Here is a 23,973-nt window from a genome sequence, read left to right as displayed (position 1 = left end):
AGGAGCAATCTTTGGTAGGGTAAATTGTCGATTCAGTTTTGAAAACGGGCCTAGTGAAGTCAGTGGTAGCACAATGTGGCTCTGATAGACATGCTTCCTTATTTTATAATTGCTGTTTATTTTGAACAATTTGTAACTGGCTGCCTGCTCGCAAACCTTGAACGTTTCAGTACCACGTTCCCGTGGCAACAAGTGTGTCTGGCTCTAATGCCCTGAGCAAGGCTACACCTACAGTTGTTGTGCAAGTGACAGATGTCCTGGGCTCATCCCTGGGTCCCCTCTCTGTGGTGCTGAACAAGGCCGTCCGGCTGCTTGACAGCCAAGTAGTGATCGAGAGGAAGCCTTTTGCCCCAGCCAAGGAGGACCCGTGAGTTATACTTTGCCACTCAGTGCATGGGGAAGCATGGGGCTGTTTCAGTGTGCAACGAAAACATGCTGACACCGTCTGATAGAGATTTAACAAAAATTTACATACGACAACACATGAGTCGTTACAAATGTAGCAGTGCACATGTTGATTCCCAAAGTGCGCCACGAAATACTTTTGGGTCCCAGTTATTTTTATGCGTCAATGCATAAAAAGGCATTTTGTTAAAGTAAGTGGTTCAGCAGTGCATTTTTACCACGCATTTGATGGCATATATTTCGAAACTAGCTGTCAACCTTAATGCTCATCTCGTGAGTTGTTTGCAGCACTGTGGAAGCGGCGGGGCTCCCTAGCCAATAGGAAGGCGGAATGCTCCTCGAGATGCGCTCATCCGCACTGCATTGTGAGCTCAGTAGACGTTGCTTTTGCATCATTTGTAAATTGCAATGTGTACAATAAGTAATTGGTTAGAAATTTGCTTTGTCAAGATTTGTTAATTAGCCAATTATGCACTTCGGTTTCTCGTTAAAGTAATAGCCGCCTCTTCGAGTAATCCTGTTCAAGGGTGCAACGAAAACATGCTGACACCGTCTGATAGAGATTTAACAAAAATCTTACTATATGCAACAGGCATCTTTTTTTTTTTATTTTTGGCAGTCTTCTCAAAAGCTCTTGGTATATTGAGACTATGTGGACCCGCCGTGGTTGCTCAGTGGCTATGGTGTTGGGCTGCTGAGCACGAGGTCGCGGGATCGTATCCCGGCCACGGCGGCCGCATTTCGATGGGGGCGAAATGCAAAAACACCCGTGTGCTTAGATTTAGGTGCACGTTAAAGAACCCCAGGTGGTCCAAATTTCCGGAGTCCTCCACTACGGCGTGCCTCATAATCAGAAAGTGGTTTTGGCACGTAAAACCCCAAATATTATTATTATTATTAGACTATGTGGCAGAGTACCAATGAAACATCCCTGGCTTCTTCCTGTCCCAGTTCTCTGTATGTATTCAACTTTGTGTCCAAAAAGCCACGTCGGGGCTTCTACCACCTCTCCCTGAATGCTGTTCCTGTCAAGGCTGATGACCGCCTTGTTGGAAACACCGATGCCGAGGTTAGTACTGTTCCTCTCTTGTTTTACAGTATCACGCACTGTTAAAGGGGGTCCTGTACTGCCTTTTATCAAAGACTAGGAATGCATTTGACATCAAAACAGGCTATTTCAGAAATACTTTGTCACAAAAAGTACTTCAATGCATCCAGCAGCAGCGGAGTTATTGGCAGTCAAAAATAGCCTGTGATCCCCGTCACAGCGCTCCAGGTCCTTCTTCATTGCATTTCACCGCAAAAGCTACAGCGGAGAGGGGTGGGAGCCACAATGCTATGCCTACTCAATGTCACCGTGGCATTTTTTCTTTTTAAAGCGAAGTTTTCTTCGCCTCTTCCTTCAACTTTCTTAGTGCTGCTGCTGCTGTGGCTTGACCCCCGTAAAAGCACTGGAACACTTGATGTAAATCCAGAGGGAAGCTAGATTGAAAGGTAGGGAGGAGGGCGAGAGGAGGCAGAGAAGGGGCAGAACCGTCGCAATTGGGAAACAGGTGAATAACAGCGTTGGGGGGAGCCACTTTTCGTTCGGAGTTCTCACACAAGGGGGAGAAGGGGAATTGACGTCAGAAGGCGAGGAAACTCTACTACTGTAGACACGACAGTGGTTGCTGGTAAACTGGAGGAACCTAAGTTCAAGGTATGGTAGGTTTCTGCTATTTTTGAAAAACAAACACCACGCAAATATGTCAAGCAGACAGCTTATGCTGGGCATACAGAAGCAGAGCCACTTCAATTTAAGGGCACTGCAGGCTCTAGGGGACATCGTGGAAGCGGTCGCACATCAAATCTACACTTCTGTGCTCGCCGCAGTAGCTTCGCAGCTGCGACATTGCTCGAGGGTGCAGATTTGGTCCTGACCACGGCAGCCGCATTTTGATGGAGGCAGAACAAGAAAAGCTTGTGTGCGTAGATTTAGGGACACGTCAAAGAACACCACGGTGTCAAAATTTCTCCGGAGTCCTTCACTACAGCATGCCTCATAATTCGATTGTGGTTTTGGAACGTACAGCCGCATAATTCAATTAAAGTTTAATACTTCTGCCACGATGCAATGTGCCATGTGAGGCAATGACAATGCTCAACCCTCTCAGAGGTTATAAGCAATGGCACACAATAACGCCTCATGCACATACGTCTCGTTGTGTGTTCTGGGTACTGTTTGAAGTCGGAGGCGATCTCACCGCTGCCAACCAGATGTTTGGATCGGACTGCTGGTACGATCTGTTGGGAACTCGGCGCTGACGCCCGTGGTTGTACCTGGGTCGCAAGCCCCAAGGGTAGCGTTGGCCTGGCGGCCTGGGGTACAACTGGAAGCATCCGAAGGTCCCGGCAAAGCATGAGTCGACTGGTAACAACGAAACAACTTGTTTATTTTAACATCGCAAAGAGTTTGGCGGTCAGGTTTGACCGTAGTAGAGAGACGGGAGAGCACTTCACTCAGCAGAAGAAATCGGAGCCCTCCTTTTGGCGTCCGGGGGCAGCTGTTTTTATACTCTCGCAGTTGAGGGCAAGAAGGAACCCCTCAAAAGACGAGCACGTGAATGTACAATGGGCTAATGGTGACGCACACTGTCGTAGCGATGCCGTAGCACCATGTCGAGCACGATCTCGTAGCACCCTGTCGTGGCGCTGCCGGTCGGACACAATGACTGTAATGAGAGGATGGTCCCTGCTTTGGCATCGCCTGTTTCGGGCACAATGACTGGAACGAGATCCCTGCTTTGGCATCGCCTGTTTCGGGCACAATGACTGGAATGAGATCCCCGCTTTGGCATCGCCTGTTTCGGGCACAATGACTGGAATGCGAGGATGATCCCTAGGCGGTCGCATCGCCGCAGTCGCGCCTGGAAACACCTGGCGATGAGTGTTGCGGCGACGACGATCGGGCCAAAATGTCTGCCGCCCCGCCGCAGTCGCGCCGGCAAAACCACGTGTCGCAGGCGAAACGCAACAGACCGCCCCGCCGGGGGAAGGAGATCCCGATGGACAGGGGACTGCATCCGCTGTCCGGAGGGATGTCGCTCGATGATGCTCATAACCGAAGTCGGGCGTCCCTCGACGTTTCTTGAGCGCAGCGCACAGAGAAGGCCTCGTTCTCTCGTTCAGGTTCGCACGGGACACTGCAAAGTGACTTCGGGAGAGTTCACATTTTTGTTCTCGTTCCCGGCAAGCGTTAGAACTACGCTGAAACTCAACCGCTCAGTCAGCAAGCACGGCACAACCCTCACTAAGCCCTGCCAGGCTCTTTCCCCTTTTTATACCACTGCCTAGTTCCTTACAGTAGTCTAGCATCACTCAGAACGCGTCCACAAATTGAAAAATTGCACTAGAAAGCATATCATCACTTTGAAACACTAAACAAAAGCAATATGTTAAAAAAAATCCTGCCTCAGGAAAAAAAACATCAGTAACAAACAATTTTGAGGCTGATTCCTACGTTAGGGGCTTCGACTTAAGCCATCGGCGTTACCGTTGAGACTCCCCTTTTTGTAACGCACCTCAAAGGAATATTGTTGTAAAGCGAGGCTCCAGCGCAGGAGGCGGCCATTTTTGGGAGAGATGGTCTGCAGCCATTGGAGAGGGCAGTGATCCGTCTCAATGATAAACCTCGAGCCGGCTAGATAGCATGACAATTTCTGAACGGCCCACACGAGACACGCACACTCTTTCTCGGTGGCGCTATACGCCTGCTCACGACTGGTCAGCTTACGACTAGCATACAGGACGGGGTGTTCTACTTCTCCATTTTCCCGTTGGCACAGTACAACGCCCATGCCTCGCTCACTAGCATCGCACTGAACAACGAACCCTTTTGTATAGTCTGGCGATCGTAGCACAGGCTGGTTTGTTAGGGCACTCTTTAGGGCGCTAAAAGCTCTTTCCTTTGTCTCGTCCCAGACGACTGTTTGAGGCTCTGTCTTTCTTAGAGCATCCGTCAGGGGAGCCGCGATATCAGAGTACCTAGGGATGTACCTCTGATAGTAGCCGGCGACACCCAAGAACGACCGAATATCGGTCTTGGTGCGCGGTTGCGGAAAGTCTCGCACAGCGGCCACTTTTATTTCAGAGGGGCGGCGACGACCCTGACCAATCACGTGACCGAGGTAGACAACCTCGGCCTGTGCTAACTGGCACTTAGGAGCCTTGACTGTCAAGCCCGCTTCGCGCAGGCGGGTTAGCACTGCCCGCAAGTGTGCCATATGCTCAGACCAGGATGCGGAGAATATCGCTACGTCGTCTAGATACGGTAAAGCGAATTCTTGCTGTCCCCGCAACACTTTATCCATGAGGCTTGAAAAACAGTATGGCGCGTTCTTCAAACCAAAACTCAACACTTTAGGACGGAATGTTCCCATTGGTGAAATGAACGCCGCATACCTACTAGCCTCTTCCGTAAGTGGAACCTGCCAATAACCCCTGACAAGATCTAGGGTGGAAATAAACTGAGCGCTACTAACTTTCTCAAGGCGCTCCTCGATGTTAGGGATCGGATAAATTTGATCCTCAGTGATGGAATTAAGCCTGCGGTAGTCGACGCAAGGACGAGGTTCCTTGCCCGGTACCTCAACTAAAATCAAAGGGGAGGTATAATCACTCTCACCTGCCTCAATAACACCGAGCTGTAGCATTTTCTTTACCTCAGCCTCCATAATATCGCTCTGGCGGGGTGACACCCGATACGCCTTGGATCGTACTGGCTCTGGGGAGGTAAGTTCTATATCATGAGTAAGTACCGAAGTCCTACCAGGCCTCTCAGAGAACAGACCTTGAAACTCTTGTAATAGCTGGTGTAGTTCGGTTTTCTGCTCAGGCGACAGCGGTGCTTTACTGATAAGGTCACTAATGACTTGACCGGTGTCTTCCCTGTTCGTCACTGAGCCTAGTCCCGGAAGCTCGACCGGAAGCTCTTCAGGAACGTTTACCATCATGCACACCACTGCTTCCCTTTGTCTATAAGGTTTGAGCAGATTACAGTGGTAAACTTGCTGTGCTTTCCGCTTTCCTGGCAGACTTACCACGTAGTTAACGTCCGACAGTTTCTGAACAATTCGCGCTGGGCCCTCCCACTGCACGTCTAGTTTGTTGTTTAGCGATGTGCGCAATATCATGACCTCATCGCCAACCTCAAAACGACGGGCCCTGGCTGTCCGATCATAATAAACCTTGGCCCTCTGCTGGGCCTTTGTCATTGCTTCACCTGACAACTCCTGTGCCCTTCTTAAGCGTTCGAGGAGCTTAAGCACGTACTCCACCACGACTGGGTCGTCGCCCCTACCTTCCCACGATTCTCGAAGCATGCGAAGCGGAGATCGAAGCGAGCGACCGTACACCAGTTCAGCTGGCGAAAACCCCGTAGCCGCATGCGGCGCGGTCCTTAAAGCAAACATCACCCCAGGCAGACACAGCTCCCAGTCAGTTTGATGTTCAAAACACAAGGCTCTCAACACGCGCTTCATGACGGAGTGGAGCTTCTCAACGGAATTCGACTGTGGGTGGTACACTGAGCTGTGTAGCAGCTTTACCCCACACCTTTCGAGAAAAGTTGTCGTCAAAGCGCTAGTAAACACTGTGCCCTGATCTGATTGAATTTCTGCAGGAAAACCAACTCGCGCAAATATGGACAGTAGTGCATTAACTATCTCAACTGAGCTGAGTTCTTTAAGCGGCACTGCTTCAGGGAACTTTGTCGCTGGGCAGATCACAGTCAAAATGTGTCTGTACCCCGTGGCTGTTACCGGCAGAGGTCCCACAGTATCAATAACGAGCCGTCTAAAAGGCTCCGTAATGATAGGTACCAATTTCAACGGCGCCCTCGATTTGTCCCCTGGTTTGCCCACCCGCTGACAAGTGTCACATGTCCTCACGAAATGGTCTGCGTCCCGAAAACACCCTGGCCAATAGTACTCTTGCAAGAGACGGTCCTTAGTTTTCTTAACTCCTAGGTGTCCGGACCACGAACCCCCATGCGACAAGCGCAACAGATCCTGACGATAGCATTGAGGCACGATCAGCTGATCGAACTCCACTCCTCTTCGGTCTAGATACTTCCGGTACAGGACTCCACCCCTTTCCACAAAACGCGCAGTTTTCCTGGCGATACCTTCTTTGACATTGCAGCGCACGTTTTCCAGGCTGCCATCCTTTTTTTGCTCGGCTATCAAAGCCGACCGGCTGACTTTTAGCAACCTATCAAGTCCGTCTGACGTAGGCGCGATGAGCAAATCAGTAGATAGCTCTTCTAACTTTCCCGAATCGGGATTTTCCTTTCCAGTATCTGGCGCCTTCAACGCTACAGACTCAATTTTATTCAGTTCGGGCGTGCTCTGAATATCAGCTTGCTGCGCCTCTGACCCTTTTTCGTTGTTTGATAACGTCGGCCCCGCAACTACCGCCTTTGCAGCGAGCTCCCGAACCTTCGATCTGGTTAAGGCCTGAACACTAGCTTCACCAAACAAAAGCCCCTTCTCGCGCAGGAGGTGATCGGACCTGTTTGAAAATAGGTACGGGTACTGGGGGGGCAGCATAGATGACACTGCCGCCTCCGTCTCAAGCGCTCCGAAAGGTCCTTCAATAAGCACTTTTGCTACCGGCAGACACACGCTATGAGCTTCCACGGCTTGCTTGATCCATGCGCACTCGCCCGTGAACATATCGGGTTCTACGTAAGACGGGTGAACTACATCCATCGTAGCTGCGGAATCGCGAAGCACTCGGCACTCTTTCCCGTTCACGAGGAGGTCTCGCATGTAAGGCTCGAGAAGCTTCATGTTTTCGTCAGTGCTGCCTATTGAAAAAAACACAACTTTTGGTGTTGTTTCCGGACACTGCGCCGAAAAGTGACCCGGCTTCTGGCACGTATAACAAACGCCCGCTCGCCTCATCTCGAACCGCTTTCTGCGTTCGGCTTCGGCTGCCGCCGTCTCCTTAGGTTCGGTCGCACTGCTTCCACTCGCATCCGCACTACGCGTGTTCCCCTTTGCTCTCATGGGTGTGAACTTCGGCCTCTCAAACTTCGAGCCAAATTCACCCTTTTGACCGTCCTTAGCTCCGCGAGCTCGACGCGTCACAAACTCCTCGGCTAGCTCAGCGGCTCTAGCCACCGTACTCACGTCTGGCCTATCCAAGACCCAGTATCGCACGTTCTCCGGTAACCGACTATAAAACTGTTCTAGCCCGAAACACTGCAGAACTTTATCGTGGTCACCAAACGCTTTCTCTTCTTTGAGCCACTCCTGCATGTTCGACATAAGCCTATACGCAAACTCTGTATATGACTCACTTCTGCCTTTCTCATTTTCCCGAAACTTCCGACGGAACGCCTCCGCAGACAGCCGGTACTTTTTTAGAAGACTCGATTTCACTTTGTCGAAATCCTCTGCTTCCTCTCTATCCAAGCGAGCGACTACGTCGGCCGCCTCGCCGGGTAACAAAGTGAGCAAGCGCTGTGGCCACGTTTCCCGAGAGAACCCCTGCTTCTCGCACGTTCGCTCAAAGTTAACCAGGAACAAACCAATGTCCTCTCCAAGCTTAAACGGCCGCATCAGGTCAGTCATTTTGAACAATACGCGTTCTCCTGCACCGTGTGCCTGACTTCCATTACGAGCGCGTTCCATCTCTACCTCAAGACGCTTCATTTCCAAAGCGTGTTGACGGTCACGCTCTTGTTGCTCTCGCTCTTTCTGTTCTTTACGTTCACGCTCTTCTTTTTCTTTTGCAGTCTCCCTCTCTTCAATAGTCTCAAGGCATTCCGACAGCTCGTCATCCTCAGCCTCTAACTCAAGAATAGCCTTTATCAGTTCTGGTTTTCTGAGTTTGTCTGAGACATCCAGACCCAACTCTCTTGCAAGCTCCAACAATTTCGGTTTGCGCAACGACTTCAAATCCATGGCTGCTCTGAATGCTGCTTTCTCTACTGCCTATTATTGTCTTGCCGCAACTAACCCGGCAGCAACGACAACCACAATTACCAGCTCTGTTTCTAACACTAACAAAAAAGCCTGGCAAAGCTCAGAAGAAGAAAGTCCCGCACTCACCAAACCTCGCAGGCAGGAATTCCGCGCAGTCGTTCCGCTGCAGGCAACCAGTCGTCACACAGGGCTCGTTGCACTGCTCCCGGATCGTCGTTGAGCTGCTCAGCATACCGTCAACTGCATCTCTTCGCTGCTGGCCTCCGTTGTCGCGATCTCACCGCTGGCAGACAGTTGTTTGAAGTCGTAGGCGATCCCACCGCTGCCACCAGTTGTTTGAAGTCGGAGGCGATCTCACCGCTGCCAACCAGATGTTTGGATCGGACTGCTGGTACGATCTGTTGGGAACTCGGCGCTGACGCCCGTGGTTGTACCTGGGTCGCAAGCCCCAAGGGTAGCGTTGGCCTGGCGGCCTGGGGTACAACTGGAAGCATCCGAAGGTCCCGGCAAAGCATGAGTCGACTGGTAACAACGAAACAACTTGTTTATTTTAACATCGCAAAGAGTTTGGCGGTCAGGTTTGACCGTAGTAGAGAGACGGGAGAGCACTTCACTCAGCAGAAGAAATCGGAGCCCTCCTTTTGGCGTCCGGGGGCAGCTGTTTTTATACTCTCGCAGTTGAGGGCAAGAAGGAACCCCTCAAAAGACGAGCACGTGAATGTACAATGGGCTAATGGTGACGCACACTGTCGTAGCGATGCCGTAGCACCATGTCGAGCACGATCTCGTAGCACCCTGTCGTGGCGCTGCCGGTCGGACACAATGACTGTAATGAGAGGATGGTCCCTGCTTTGGCATCGCCTGTTTCGGGCACAATGACTGGAACGAGATCCCTGCTTTGGCATCGCCTGTTTCGGGCACAATGACTGGAATGAGATCCCCGCTTTGGCATCGCCTGTTTCGGGCACAATGACTGGAATGCGAGGATGATCCCTAGGCGGTCGCATCGCCGCAGTCGCGCCTGGAAACACCTGGCGATGAGTGTTGCGGCGACGACGATCGGGCCAAAATGTCTGCCGCCCCGCCGCAGTCGCGCCGGCAAAACCACGTGTCGCAGGCGAAACGCAACAGTACTAGGCAGACATATGGCAGTGGTGCACACAAGGTAACGTTTAACATCAACTTCACCACTCGCATATTGAACTAAGTGTTGAAGAAATTAAACATTCACTCTCAACACTGCCGCTAATTATCGTCAGTCAAGGCAAACAGCACAGAAAGCTCTATTTATACATCGAGTCCCACAGTGCATGGGATTTGCATAATTTTTTTTTCTTTCTTTTCCAGGGTTTTGTAGTCCTTTTACATTCAGCACTGACACCTAGCAGCCAGATTTAATTGTTATAACCAATAATGCTGCATGGAAACATTATAGTAAGCAGTTTATTTTACCATAGAAGACACTAAAGCTCAGGATGCGGCGGCTGCTCATTGCTAAATCCAATTTATTATTGTTAAAACCAGTATTCCTATAAGTTCGACTGCATTGGATATAATGAAGGCATTTTTGTTTTGGACACGACTTTGCTATGACAAGGTTCGGCTCTAGTTCCAATAATGCAGAAATGACCCATATTTGTCCTCGAAATTTTTTTTACAGCTCTGCTGGTTTAGCACTAGTGGGTCAATGATACAGGGTGCCCCCTATTTGTTTTCCCTTAGATCAGCGTGAAAGTGCTGACAGATGTGGAAGTGGTTGGACTTGAGATCGGCACTGCTGACCGGGACCAGACAGCTGCTCCAAAAATGACTCCGTGAGTAGTGGTTTAATGGACTTTTGTTTCTTGTATGTACTGTATGTATATACTGTACATTTGTTTCCTATATCTACTGTGCATCTGTCTGCTGGCCATTCTTGAATGGTTTGTTCCTCAGCCTGTGGCCAAACCAGCACTGTACATTTTTGCTTAGTGGTGGCAGTCTCAAACTTAAGTTTCTGCATATGTCCTGCGCACAGCGTTGACATTATCACACTGATCACCCTTGCATTGCTCTGTAGCATTAAAAATTAATGGAGTGCAGCACATGGGACATTGGGATGTTGTGCATTGTTGTGCTGTGCTGTTGTTAGTGTTGTTACTCAACACATCACACACCAGAATGTGCATTCTGTTTCACAACCTGCACAGTTGGATGTTGCATCATGTACTGTGCACGCGCCATGGGCAGCTAACCAGTGTCCCTTTATGCACTATGCAACTACTAATAGAGAATCGTGGGTAGGAGTGTGCCCGTGAAAAGGGTACAGTGCTTGTCAAGAAATGGCTGACAGCAGTGTAGTGCATGGCTAATCTACAGCTGATATGGACCAGTAAGTTGTCTTGCTTGATTACCCAGCATCTACATACTTTAGAGAAAAAGACACAGGGTCAGTACTGTTTACCCCACATTTTCTCCTGTCTCTGTGACCAAAGACATGTGAGAATCGCTGTCTTCATGTGTACGCAGAGTGGCTTTCCGTAGCAAGATGAGCGAGGTTGTGGAGGCAGACCACCACCAGAAACTGGTGATGAAGTTCTCACTCAAGGATGTCTCCAATGGGGACATCATGTCGGCACACCAGGCCTTTGTGCACCTGTACCACGTGGAGACCAAGCGCGAGATAGTCTTCCTGGCAGAGCCAGACACTAGCGTTGTCTACCGCTTTGACCTGGTAGGTGCTGCTCTTTTTGAAGGCACTCGCTTACCACATACACACATAGTCCTTTATTTTTGCACTTCTGACTTTGCGCTATTTGATGCATTTAGAAACTTTTGCATGTTTGACACAAGGCATTGCAACTATTAGTGATGAGAAGGGTCCTGCTGCACATTTTATCGCTGAATCTGGGCATCTCGCTTTTCTGGTCTCATCTAGTCATTGCAAGGATGCATTGTTTTATAGCAAGCCTAGTGCAGAATGTGCAATGTCCCTTTCTCAGCCATGCACAAATACCAAATTAACAAGCTTTTGTGAGCTCTTTATTCTGTCCATTGCCCTTTCTGGGTTCCTCCTTGTGACCTGTGAGTGAAGCAGCCTAAAAGAGTTCAATCCTCATTCTGCTGCTGTTTTCATACCATGTTGTGCCAGTTTACATCTCTTGTATACGGGTGTAACTGCTTCCACAGAATCACACAATGGCTGTTTTTTTGCATAGCTCAGGTGCTTGGAGGTCGAGTGTAACATGTTGCAAATGTGGAGAAAAACAGACATGATATTTTTAGCAGTTCCAGCAGTGACAGGCACACTTATGCTACATGATACAGAGGAGAAATATGTTGTGCAGGTATGGTAGCTTTTGTTGTTAGGTCGTGTACCTGGCTGTGTAGCTTATGATCCATGTCACAAGCTGCTTGCTGACATGCCCTTTCCTGGCTCTCTTTTAGGATCTATTCCAGAAGGCAAAGGACATGGGCTACCTCTCTGGGAAGTATGACCTGTCGCTCATTATTGGTGATGCTGTGATAGCCAACCCCTTCAAGTGGCATCTGGTGAGTTGCATTGTGTAATTGCGCTCATGTTGGGTTTTCAGGGGGAACTTCAGCGATTCTTAAGCGATCGGTTTCAGGGATGCAATCACATTTGCAAGATCTCGTGTGACTCGGTACCAGACGCATAAAAGTATGTGGCCGGCAGCATTTCTGGCATAGTACAAAGATAGCAAGCTTTGTCGCGGTTAGTGCATTGTCGCAGTTAGTGCCAAGTCACACTAAATCTTGTGGACGTGATCGTACCTCCAAATTGATCTCTCAAGAATATTGCCCCACTAATCAGTAATGTGTGACCTCTTCACAGAGAAGAATAGCAGAACGCCATTAATATGTTTTTTAAGGGACCATGGAAAAAAATAACATAAAAGTGAGAAAGGGCGCAAATTTCGACGACGATGCCAGAAACAGCTCTGTATGGCTGCCAGTATAGTTATTAGACAACTCGGAATTTGCACTGTGACCGCAAATGGCACTTGCACGCATGTATAATTACGGGACATATACGATGTTTCATAATAGTGGCGCCTTTCTACTCTTGATATGCTTCAACACAATATTTTGCATAAGCTTCACCGCATAACACAACTTTATTGCGGCGAAGCTATGCAACGCAAATAATACCCTTGCAGGGTATTATTTGCGTTAATACCCTTTAATGCAAATAATACACTTGCAGAGTATTATTTGCATTATTAAAATAAATGTAGCCCTGCGCTCGGCAGATTTGACCCAGTGTGTGTGGTTCCTCGTAGGTTTAACTGATGCGCACTTTTTTGGGTGCTTCTAGCTGCTCTGTGCATGTTTTCTCCCTGTGCTTGTCCAGTGCCTGGCCTGTGCAACTTATTGCAAACTGCGGTTGCTTGTTGCAATGTGCAAGTGAAAATCTTCCTCTTTGCCGCTAAATTTACGTGACCGCCTCATTCAAACACGATGTATATGCGAGAACACTACAGAATGTCGATGTATCAAATGAGAACATAATACATGCGAGTCAATGGGATTTAGGTCGGGACCACGAAAACTCGGCATAGCGGCTGGAAAAATGCAACAGTGAGAAATGTGTCAACGGGTCCTACCAATATTGAAATGTTTTTTATCTTTCTCAGTTTTATTGAATGCAAGTGCATTTCCATGCATGAATATTGTGCTTCTTAGTGTAAACATGAGCCTAAAAATTACTTCGCATTATATTCGGATGCATGTTTGAAACATAATGCAAGGTTTTGTCTCTCCTGTGCTTCAGCATTAATACTTCAGCTTTGTTGTGTGAAGGTGCTTGTATTAACTCATGCAGCTGTGCTCCATGGCAACTTTCTTCTGTGCTAGAAAAGTCACCGCTTTGCAGTGCCGCGTTTGTATCAGCAGGTACATACATGAAAATGCCTATGTACCATAATTTTATTAAACGTAAAAAAAAACAGGTTCAAGCAAGTTTAATCTGTTGCTCATCACAATATTGGTTGCCTCAGCCTAAGTTTTCAGTACGTGCTGTTCAACTAAAAAACACGAAATGTATACAGTGCTGTACTCAAAAATTACTTTATAATCTCTGCTGAACAGAGACTTGGTACAATATACTTCCATTTATTCGACCCCGGTTAATTCAATTTTTCGGCTTATTCAATCTTGACTGAAGGTCCTGGCCGGCGCCCATCCTTCTATATGCCCAAACACTCGTTATTTCAAGCCTAAAATTGGCCTTCACTCAATTAATCGAACTTGACGAGTTAGCAAGCACACACCTGATTCATATGGTGACCCTAATAGCAACTCCTTTAGTGGCAACATCTTGTCTTGGCGAAGCCTGGTGGATAGTTGACGCATTGAACACACATCAACTCCCGTCGAAAACGCCCTTTTTCAGCCCGCACTAGGAAGATTTTCAAACAATAATCGTAGCTCACAGTTCACCCGATTCTAACGCGCGCCTCCGAGAAAATTGTGCCGAAATTTGCCGGCCCGTCCTAGCAGATACGAAACCAAAACCGCCTTTGCAGTTTCTGTCTGCTTTACCGTATAACACTAATGTATTGCGGCGAAGCTGACTTCAAAAATAGTGTGGCGAAGCTAACTTTAGGCAACCAGCTGCCATTGTGCAACGCATTTTAGATCCTTGCCGACTTTTTAAAAAATCGGGGATGCGTTAGATTTCTACTTTTGTTTATGAGCTTCAGTGTCATTTCTACGTTAGTCTTTACTTCGTAGAAATAGAAAGCGGGCATGCATTTGATTCGGGGCTTTGTTAGACTCGGGTAAATACTGCCAAACGAATCAGTGGTGTGTTTTGCCACTTTTTCTGCATCTTGTTTAATTTGACCCACCGGATAATACGATCAATTTCGTCGGTCCCGTCAGGATGGACTTAACAAAAGTTTACTGTATATCAGTACGACATGTTTAGGAGTGTGTGAACTGTAATCTTTAAGGCAGAATTGAATATTAATTGAATAGTGCCAGAACCGAATATAATATTGAATACTTTTCAAATAATGAACAGCCATGTTCACAATTAATACAAAACGATGTTAACATTAGCAAATTTCTTTCATTAGATTGCATGTTATGAAACATTGTTTACTAAAAGCACAAATGAAGCACTAAACACAAATAAGCAGTTTGTTTGCGCACACAGCTCTCTTCAGAGAGTGCGAATAATTGCGGTTTAGCCAGTAAGGTCTGGCTCCCTGACCGACGTAGTCTGCTCCACTACGCAAATTCTCATGTTTTATCCCTATACTATGCCCACAGGAATGAAATTTACCATACTTTTGTTACAATATTATGTTTGATTTAGCACAGTGGACATTTTGATATATTGGAAATTTATTTGAAAAATATTCATACTTACAACTAGTGAGTATTCAATTTGAAGGCCAAATCAAATAGGAAGCTATTCAATTTGTTATTTGGAAGTTTCACATATTTGCATACCCCGTGACATTTTACATAGAACCTTACGTGCCTACCACTTCTACATCTGTTGTGACATCTTTGAATGGAGTCGCCATAATTCTTCTCTTTTGCTCCAGGCTTCTCTGCAACTGAGCCTTCCGCCGAACCCGACACCCCCAAAACCTGCTGTCGACGTGCATGCTCCAAAGCCTGAAATCAAGGTTGGTGCAATTTTATGCATTTGTAGTCTCTTGCTCTGTGCTCTTCATTTCATCCTTCCATCTGTATGCTCTGTTCTCCCTGGATGAGGGCTTACTATACTCATTATTTTTGTTATTGTTACTTTTAGAGTATAAGCTTGGGAGATTTCCTCATCTTCTCTCCTGTTGTATCCATGCAGCATCTGTTCAGGGAGCAGGAGAAGCGTCCGCCAGCGTTCCTCTCCAACGCATTTTGCGGCCTGGTCCTGGCTCCCCTGCTGCTGCTGATTGTGCTGGTACGGAGAAGGTCCACTTTCTTTTACACTCTAAGTGCCCACGCCAACCAGCCAGTTCCAGTGATAAAGCCTGTCAGTTTGTTTATCTGGAGTATATGTTGCATGCACTTAGGAGGGACCCATGCCGCTGTGGTGTCCTCTAACTGTGGTAGAAATAATCATTGAAAAAAATGTATGTTGTGTACTTGTAGCTAGCACTGGCGTATTCTAACTAAATAACTAGTACATCTTGCACTTGTTCTGTGAAAAACATGTGAATCAAATAAGCGCAGCATTCATAGAGCAAACGTTTTTTGGACGATGTTTGCTCATCGAAAAGTCGAGCAAGATGCACCACTGCACCTCATGTGACGATCCTCAACAATCTAGTGGTGATTGTCGCTGAGAAACTAGGCATAAGACGGGACTGTCACTGTTTCTGCTAGCATGACCCTAAGAGATGTTGCAGCCAGTGTGCCAGGAAGTAAAAAGCTGCACAATTTCATTTGCCAAAATTTTGTGCTAAGTCATACCGCATCGAATGTGGGATGCTGCATGTGCCAGCACAAGCACTGCAGTAATGAAGCCTAGGAAGCAGCCATTTGTCCCATGGGGCACCTCAACCAAAAGTGGCGCCTCCCTACTGGCTCGCGTTACCATCGTGCATTGGCAACATCAGGTGGTAATGTCGGCCAGGACAAAATATCCAGAAAGCCAGATGAGCACTGGACAGCTGGATCACTAACGCTGGGTGTTCGGCAACTGCCGTTAAACAAAGCTCATTGCTTCTACGCCAGTTATTCTTTTCATGAGGACAGGCCTATAGACCCATTAACTTCCTTCCTTCACTAATTGCAATGCACAGTCACTTAATGTGTGAAAGGCACATAATTTTATTCCAAGGTCCTGCAGACTCTCTTGAAAGCAAAGATGGTGCATCCTTCCTGCATTTTCTAGCGAGTCCTCATAATTGCAGAGTAATTAAATTTCGACCTATTTTACAGAGAGTAATGTCACATGCTGTCATAAGAACATTTAAATCACTTGCACAAACCACATGCACAAGTTAATTAATGGCTGCAGGCATAACGAGGAAGGGAAAACTATTGCTACATCATTGGTGACGGAGTGCTGCATGTCGAGCATCCCTTAAATTTTGGTATTGCCTTTATCAAAGTGGTCGTGTGTAGCGATACCCTGCAGTTTGAAATGAACTAAGGTAACGTTGGGTAAGCAGAGGGATGAATTAACCCGCAGCTCAGTTTCCCTGGAATTTTTCCTCGCACTACTGCACAGAACTGGTAAAAGGAATTTGCATCCACAAATGTGAACACCGTGACTGAACGGGCGAATGTTCAGTGCAGAAGGCCCAATTCTTTTGCTGTCAAGGTGTGCTTGTAATGGACGCCACATTGTGCAGTGCGTTTCTGCATGTGTACCTACATGTTTTATGTTCTCTCTCGCAGTGGGCACGAATTGGAGTGAACTTGTCCAACTTCCCCTTCAGTCTCAGCACCATCGTGTTCCACCTGGGCTTAGGAGGTGAGCGTGCTATTGAGACTATGTAGAGCATACAGCTTTTGTAGCATGCAGTTATACTCGCAGACAACTTTCTGCTGAAAAGACGGGAAAGCTACAGAGGCAAAGTGCATAAAAGTGCGAGAACTGCAGAAATAAGTCCCACATTCCAATCCACATTGATGGGGACAAGAAAACTGAAACGCTTTATTTAATAAGACAAAATACACCACTCAGTGTTAAATTTTACTTATTTTCTTACGTTTGGGCATACACGAAACCATCGTACATGGAAGCTACTTTGATTCAGTATCTGAACCTAAAGAAACCTAAAGTGTTGTCAAAAGTAGCCGGACTACCTGGTGCAATAACATATTTGTAGAAGCTTCGCTCCCTCCAGTGCCATAGAAAGTTGTCTGCGAGTGTAGGCTAGTTTCTATTACACCAGTAGGTGTGCAACTTTGATTTGTGTTCTGCGTGTAAAATGATTACTTGATGTACCGTATTTTCATATGCATGACTTGCTTATCATGACTTACCTACAGTTACGTCCTTCGGGGGAAAGAGAAGGAACTGCATGAACAACTGTGTACAGCAATGTTCAAACATTCAAAAAAGTAACCTCACTACAGAAGTAACCTTATTTTTTTTTTGTACATTTGACATTGTACAAGACATTTGACATCACCACTCTAACTGCTGTTAAAGGTGGGCGAGCTTGTATGGCAGTGCAATACCATTGGCAGTGGAATGTCCATCAAATTCAAATTTGGACTGTGAGGATTGCTTTACAACAACCTTTACAAAGGCAATGCGGAAGCCATTGCCGTGAAGTTGCACCACAGGATCAAAATTACATACAACTTTCATCCCCACATTGTAATTAAAGGTTCTTGAGTTTTGATGAAGGCTATATGTCTAGTAATGTGGTATATCTTAGCCTTTAGAAACCTTTGTGCTCCTTGTAATAGCTGTAGACAACACGCTCATTCAAGCGTATCAGCTGTCAGAGACCTGAAGAGCAGCCTGAACGCTATCGGCATTGCTGTTTAGAGCAAAGCAAATAAATAATCCACAATAACCAGTTTGACCACCACAATGATGACGATACTTTTTATATCTGAATAGTTTTGCTTTTAGGCATCCCTGAAATGTTTCCTCTTTCAAAACACTTGTGCACATTTTAGGTACAAAACCTCACCTACATTGAAACAAGTTGTGTTTATGAATGAATACCTTTGATGAAATTACCATGTGTTTTGAGCTGTTCATGGACTTTCCATGCCACATATTTAGGCTTCTTTTGAGGTCCAGTAGAATCTCGTTGATACAATTCTGCATAGTATGTTTTTCAGGATAACACGTTTCTCTTTTTTTCTTTTACCAGCCAACGTCCGATAGGAGCAATGCATTTTCATGCAATTATTGCGATTGCGTTTTCACCTGAAATTGGATAATATGATTGCATAAGTGGGCTTTTACTTGTACTTCTAAAACTCGTAGCTTTATATTCCAGTGTACTAGCTTGAATAACATTCCAACGACCAACGAAAAACGTGTTGTGCCCCAGCCACACTGGAGGAAAAATGCACCTGGTGCTCCGCCGGCAGTAAAACACTGCTGCGGCGCGCTTGCAGCCACATGGACTGGCTTTCGGAAGAACTTTTTTTTTACGGACATTGAGAAGAAGAAAGTTCAGTGCAAACTGGCAAGCTATTTCAACCTTGCCGAGTAAAACTGCATTGGCTGTGGTTCGTGTGGCGTCAAGTGATGCTGCTCCGCATAATGTGTTAGGCAGAACAGTATCGATTGGCGCCACTCGAAACTTTGCTATTGAGTTTGTCAACGAGTATGCCTATTTGCATACTTTTTGGAGCTTGCGTTGGATAACACAGTTTTCGGATGATACATTTTATTTTCTGGTTCCCGTGAAGATCGTATCAACGAGACTCCACTGTGGTCGTCTCCTTTGTTGGCCTGGCTTCACCTGACCACCCTGTAATGCACTTTTGTGTTGAGCACACAAAGGAAAGACTTGACCACAGGTGGCATTGAAGAACTTATTACTATAAGTCTGTAACTTAATAAAGTGTTCATTTTGTGCTGAAAGCAATGGCCTGTATAGTCTAGTGACTGCTTTTACTCGATTCTATTTTTTTCTCGTTGTCCACTTCTTTTGACCGGCCGCTTCTGTTGGTAAACCCAGGCAAAATGTTATTTGGACCACTGGCGAAGTGGGAAAAAGAAAGCGATTGGAATAGAATCGTTACATTTTCCTAGCCCTTTTTATGCCCGCGGTGGATCAGAAATGGGCACAGCTGTTATAGTGCCCAGTGCCACGCCAATTTGGGGTTTCTTGTTAATCGACCCTTATACAGAAAGTGTGCTACCAACATCATTGTCAGGCCATCTACTGGTCGCTGGAACTGTAGTGCCATTTTGTTTTTGGATGATGCTGTTGATGACACTGTGTTCTTCCTTGCTCCCTAGCCATCTTCGGCCTGTTCGGCTGCTTCTGGCTACAGCTGAACATGTTCACAACGCTGAAGTATTTGGCCGGGCTGGGTGCAGTGACCTTCATATCGGGCCACGGCATGCTCACACGGCTCACGCAGAAGAAGTAAAGCAGGGTGAGGTCCCACACTGTCTCATGACTAACTAGTTATGTGCCGGTGCTTGTAGAGTTCTATACAGCAAGTAGCTGTTATACTGCTGGGCAGTTGCCTTGAGGGAGGAAAGTTTACTTGGGGATAACAAGGGCTGGGAGGAGGTGTGCCTGAAGTACATTCCCCTAGCCAGCTACTCTGCACTGGTGCGGAGAAGAGGGAAAGCAAAAGGATTCAGATGTGGGCGACAATGACAACAGAGGGAATAGGCAAAGAACATAACGGGAAAGTTAACTCGAAGTCTATAGTCAAAGTAGTAAGTTCAGTCACTGGTACAGTGGAACCCCTCTAATAACGTATTTACTCGCATAATGGTCGCACTGTTTTCTAAAAAAAATTGACGCAAATGCAGGGGTGCAATCATTACGCGGGTTAAATTTCCCATGAAAAGAAACGTTTTCTTTTTTCATCCCGCATTTGCTGCGGGATGACAAGCAGGCGCCTGACGCTGTCAGTGCGGGACACCAAAACAAACATGGCGGCCGGCGGAGCAAGCCGAACGCACTGAACGCGATTATTTTTCTTCTTGTGAGTACATTACACGCATTGAAACAGTTTCTTCCGTATCAGTAATGAATAATATCGTTGATATCGGCAAGTTTGCGACAATAACATAGCCATGTCCACTTTGAGGGGACAGAAACAGACATGGGCGCGCTTAGCTGCCAGTGACAGAAACACATGACAGGCATGCTGCAGAAACTGTGGCATTTGTCTTCACTGCTATATTAATACGGCATGTTTCCGCTAAGGGTGGACAAATATCTTAGCTCTGTTATAAGCGTCAGTGTATGAATAAGGTGCACTTCTAACGTGTCAATGTAAACGTGGCTATTTTCGTTGCCGCTCGCGATTTGTTGCGTGCCCACGAGTGCAGATGAGACAAATTGAAAGGTGTCTTCTTTGTTGTTGTTGTTGACCACAACCATTATAAAGCCTACAAATAATAAAGCCAAGGCAAGTTTGGTTGTAGTATTTTTTTTTTTTTTTTTTCATGGAAGTGCAGAAAGTGACGAAAGGAATAAAATGGGGCATCTGCTTAAGAATCTGTTCGGTGCATGCAGACCGTTTGGTATGTCTTGAGTCGTTCACATAGCATTCGACAGATGGTAAGTGCGATCATCATTAGCTAGACTTGGCACACGACATATCACTGCGACAAGTTCAGGGTGCAATCATTACACGGGAAAGAAAAAAATTTAAGTTTGACGACAAAATTCAGGGGTGCGATCATTACGCGAGTGCGATCATTATGTGAGTAGGGTATGTTTTCCATGAGACCGCAAGGAAAGAATGTAATGGCTGGCAAACATATTGTGTAGACATGCTGTTAAATAATAAAACAGACACTATGCATAGGTTCAGCCTCTCAAAGGATTTACAGTCACTGACCAATCATACAGACTCGACGGAGACCGCCTAAAAGTCCAAATTATCGGATTCAGCAGAGCACGAGTGACTTGTTCCAAAATTAGCCAAAAAAGGTGCGTCATTTCTTGGATCGTCACTTTGAGCAATACCTTATCTTTCACAAGATTTTGTGTGACTAGCGCTAGACACATCGGCATCTACGAGCAAAGGCTTTCTCAGCACAGTGCCAAACATACCGTCCTATCACAGCGCCAGGATCGCTATCCTGGCCACGGCAGCCGCATTTCGATGGGGCCAAAATGCGAAAACACCTGTGCACTTGGATTTAGGTACACGTTAAAGAACCCCAGGTGGTCCGAATTTCCCAAGTCCCCCACTGTGGCGTGCCTCATAATCAGAAAGTGGTTTTGGCACACAAAACTCCAGAATTAAATTCTTTTTTTTTTTTTTCACTGTCGCCCATTGAATGCTGCAAAACTGATATCTTCATAAGAGATCGTTCGAGAATATGGCCTAAGTTGGTCAACGCGTTGCTGTGCCCACATACACTTGCCTGTGACCTGGTCGGTTCATATTTCGACCGTTGTCATGCTGTCGCTACAGATAGACAGAAAGAACAGTCAGTGCATGCATCAAATCTTCATCCCTTGGCAACATAACAGAAATCAACCTAGTTGCGATGGCCGAATGATTGCAGGTTTCTTGCAACACTCATTGGCCAGCGCTTCCCCCATGCAATCACCGCCCTCGTCAGTGCTGACATCGAGGGTGGAGTTGGAGCCGCTTGAGACTTCTTTAAGAAGTCACCTGAGATTGTGTCAGAATGTAACGCACAAATAAAAAACGCTGGGTGCACGAAACCCGCAGGACAAACAGCACATGTAGCCTTTCAACACTCATCGGCTTGGCTTGACCTGCATTTTGGGTTTGTTCGGTTCGGTGGCTACTGGATCGACTAGGCTCCGCTAATTTCAGTTTAAAGGAGGAGCCGGCGATATAGCCGACAGCGTGTTAAAACCAAAATATGGCTATTTCCTCGTTTCTGTGGCCAGATTATACAGATCAAGCACTGCATTGTAGGGTGTCCGAAATTTCAGAAATTTTCTCCTACACCATGGCATGTCAAAGGCGCACATTGGTGGTGGTCAAAAATGCGCAGATATCTGGTATCTAGCTTGCGGTTGGCTAACAATTTTCTTTTTAGATTTTTTTCACGCTATAGACGGTACAATTTATATTTTTTTGTAATTATGCATCAAAGTCGCAACTTATTACGTGAGAATCTCTCAGGAACGACTGCGTATCAAAGAGTATTTTAATACATAAGTGTATGAGCCTTTTGTCAGAATCGAGCTTTAGCGATGTTATAGTCAGAAAAACTTATGAATGAGGAATATTTCAGAAGGGTTCTACCGTATTCAACTTGTGCACTGTACTCTCACAGACTCTGAACTGTTCTGATGCTAAAGATATGGGATACCAGTTTTACAATCACAGAGAACCCAGAAACCGTGTAGCACACCTTTGATAGCAATTTGATAGCAGATGCTGGGCCATTCCTGGCTCATATTACTGTCAAGCTAAACACCAAGCACAGCTGACTTCCCTGAATTTTAGAAAAATGGGGAGTGGGGGGGGGATGAAATGCCATGGATTTGGCCCCAACAAGGTCAAATACACAAAATTTGTTGTAAATATTTGGTGCAAAGTGTTTAACTAAGCAACTACCCTGGCAGCACCACCTGATGTCTTCTGGTATGATTGAGCACTGTTGAAATAGGAGCATGCCAAATTAACTAATGCAGTGATAAGGGAAGTTTAGTCCAAAATTACACATTCTTGTTCCAGAAGTAAAAAAAAAAAGTGAAATACTTTTATGTTTGTATGTTTGTTTTTTGCAAAAGCTTTATTGCCAACTCCATGCGATTGTCAATGCCATAAGAACATCTATCTGTACTTGCTGTATATTGCTGAATATTTCTTCATAACTTTTAACTTGAGCACATAGGAAAATTTGTGCATAGAGCTTCGTTTTGCAGACAATCACAGCTGACAGCGACATGACAGTACACTGTCATGCAGCTGGACACAATGTCAGAATGCAGCTTCTTTCACTAGATTAATTATTTTATCGTGATTTAGTAGTCCACAGTCAATGTGCAGTGGAACCTCAACACTCAGCTGCAAGAGGGCATTGTTAAACCTGTGCCTTTTGTCAGTATTTGCCTCCTTCCTAGCAAGTACCACTTAAATTTATCTCACTGCATTGATTCTGACTCCTGTCACACATGACCATTATTCATTATACTGTTAGAATGCAATGCTTGCTTACAAAAATGCACTCGAGTGGATTTTATTGCATCACGCTAGCAGTAACAATGATGCTACAACTAGAAACACTACGTGGTTGATAGAGGCTACATAATTGCTTCCTGAAGAGGCAGTAGTTTTCATCAGTGAGCTCAACCTTTACCTTTATTCACAAATTGCACAAGCTTCACTTTTTTTTTTTTTTACAGGTCATCTTGAATGGAAGTCATCTGAAGCAAGGGACAGGGAAGGCATCATTCCTTTTTTTTTTCTTACATACTTTAACTGTTTGTGTGCTGGTCTGTGTGCAGGTGGGGACTACAGAGTTGCATGTGTCGTGTGGAAGGACATTTTTCATTCCATGGGTCTCTGTTTCACGAGTGTATGGCGGCGCTATTTCCTTGTTGTTTTGTATAGTATGGAGACTGACAGTGCTTCATTGCTGGAATTCTGTGGCAACTGCTCTTGTTTTTGCTCTTGTATTTCATTGTGTCAGCAGCTGCTTAGTAAACTGATTGAAAGCTCTTTCTTTTTTTTTTTATGCACCCAGTTCCTGTCTGCCATGTTGGAGACGTGTAATAAAGATTTCTTTTTCAGACAGTGAAATCTTTGACTTTTTTTTTGTCTGAGCATGCATAGCTTTGGTAGTGCACTGCTTGTCACTGACTAGTCGACGGGAACCCTGTGCTGCTTTAACAAACTGTTTGACTGAATTTGCTTAATTTGCACATCAAATTTAGGCTTTTACTAAAGCCCACAACTACGGAATAATTTGTGGTTGAATTCTTGCAAAGTCTATTTTTTAACTTTAACAAAATGTCAGTGTTTTGCGACT

The 23,973-nt window shown here is 46.0% G+C and overlaps 1 protein-coding gene across 1 annotated transcript in view; it reads left to right on the top strand.

Moving 5' to 3' along the window:
- The window catches only part of OstDelta (oligosaccharide transferase delta subunit), a 45,797-nt gene extending 22,059 nt beyond the window's left edge, over positions 1 to 23,738 (top strand). Inside the window, exons 9-18 of the mRNA XM_075690242.1 lie at positions 171 to 367; positions 1,357 to 1,474; positions 10,098 to 10,189; positions 10,884 to 11,088; positions 11,802 to 11,906; positions 14,936 to 15,019; positions 15,199 to 15,294; positions 16,740 to 16,815; positions 19,282 to 19,421; positions 23,348 to 23,738. Coding sequence (XP_075546357.1) covers positions 171 to 367; positions 1,357 to 1,474; positions 10,098 to 10,189; positions 10,884 to 11,088; positions 11,802 to 11,906; positions 14,936 to 15,019; positions 15,199 to 15,294; positions 16,740 to 16,815; positions 19,282 to 19,415 — 1,107 coding nt within the window. The 3' untranslated portion in view covers positions 19,416 to 19,421; positions 23,348 to 23,738. The remainder of the gene's footprint in view (positions 1 to 170; positions 368 to 1,356; positions 1,475 to 10,097; positions 10,190 to 10,883; positions 11,089 to 11,801; positions 11,907 to 14,935; positions 15,020 to 15,198; positions 15,295 to 16,739; positions 16,816 to 19,281; positions 19,422 to 23,347) is intronic.
- Positions 23,739 to 23,973: the final 235 nt, after the last annotated feature.

The sequence above is a fragment of the Dermacentor variabilis genome, chromosome 4 (assembly GCF_050947875.1).
Source record: "Dermacentor variabilis isolate Ectoservices chromosome 4, ASM5094787v1, whole genome shotgun sequence".
NCBI classification, from domain to species: Eukaryota; Metazoa; Arthropoda; class Arachnida; order Ixodida; family Ixodidae; genus Dermacentor; species Dermacentor variabilis.
The sequence above is the reverse complement of the archived record's forward strand: the minus strand, read 5'-3'. Positions and strand labels throughout refer to the sequence as shown.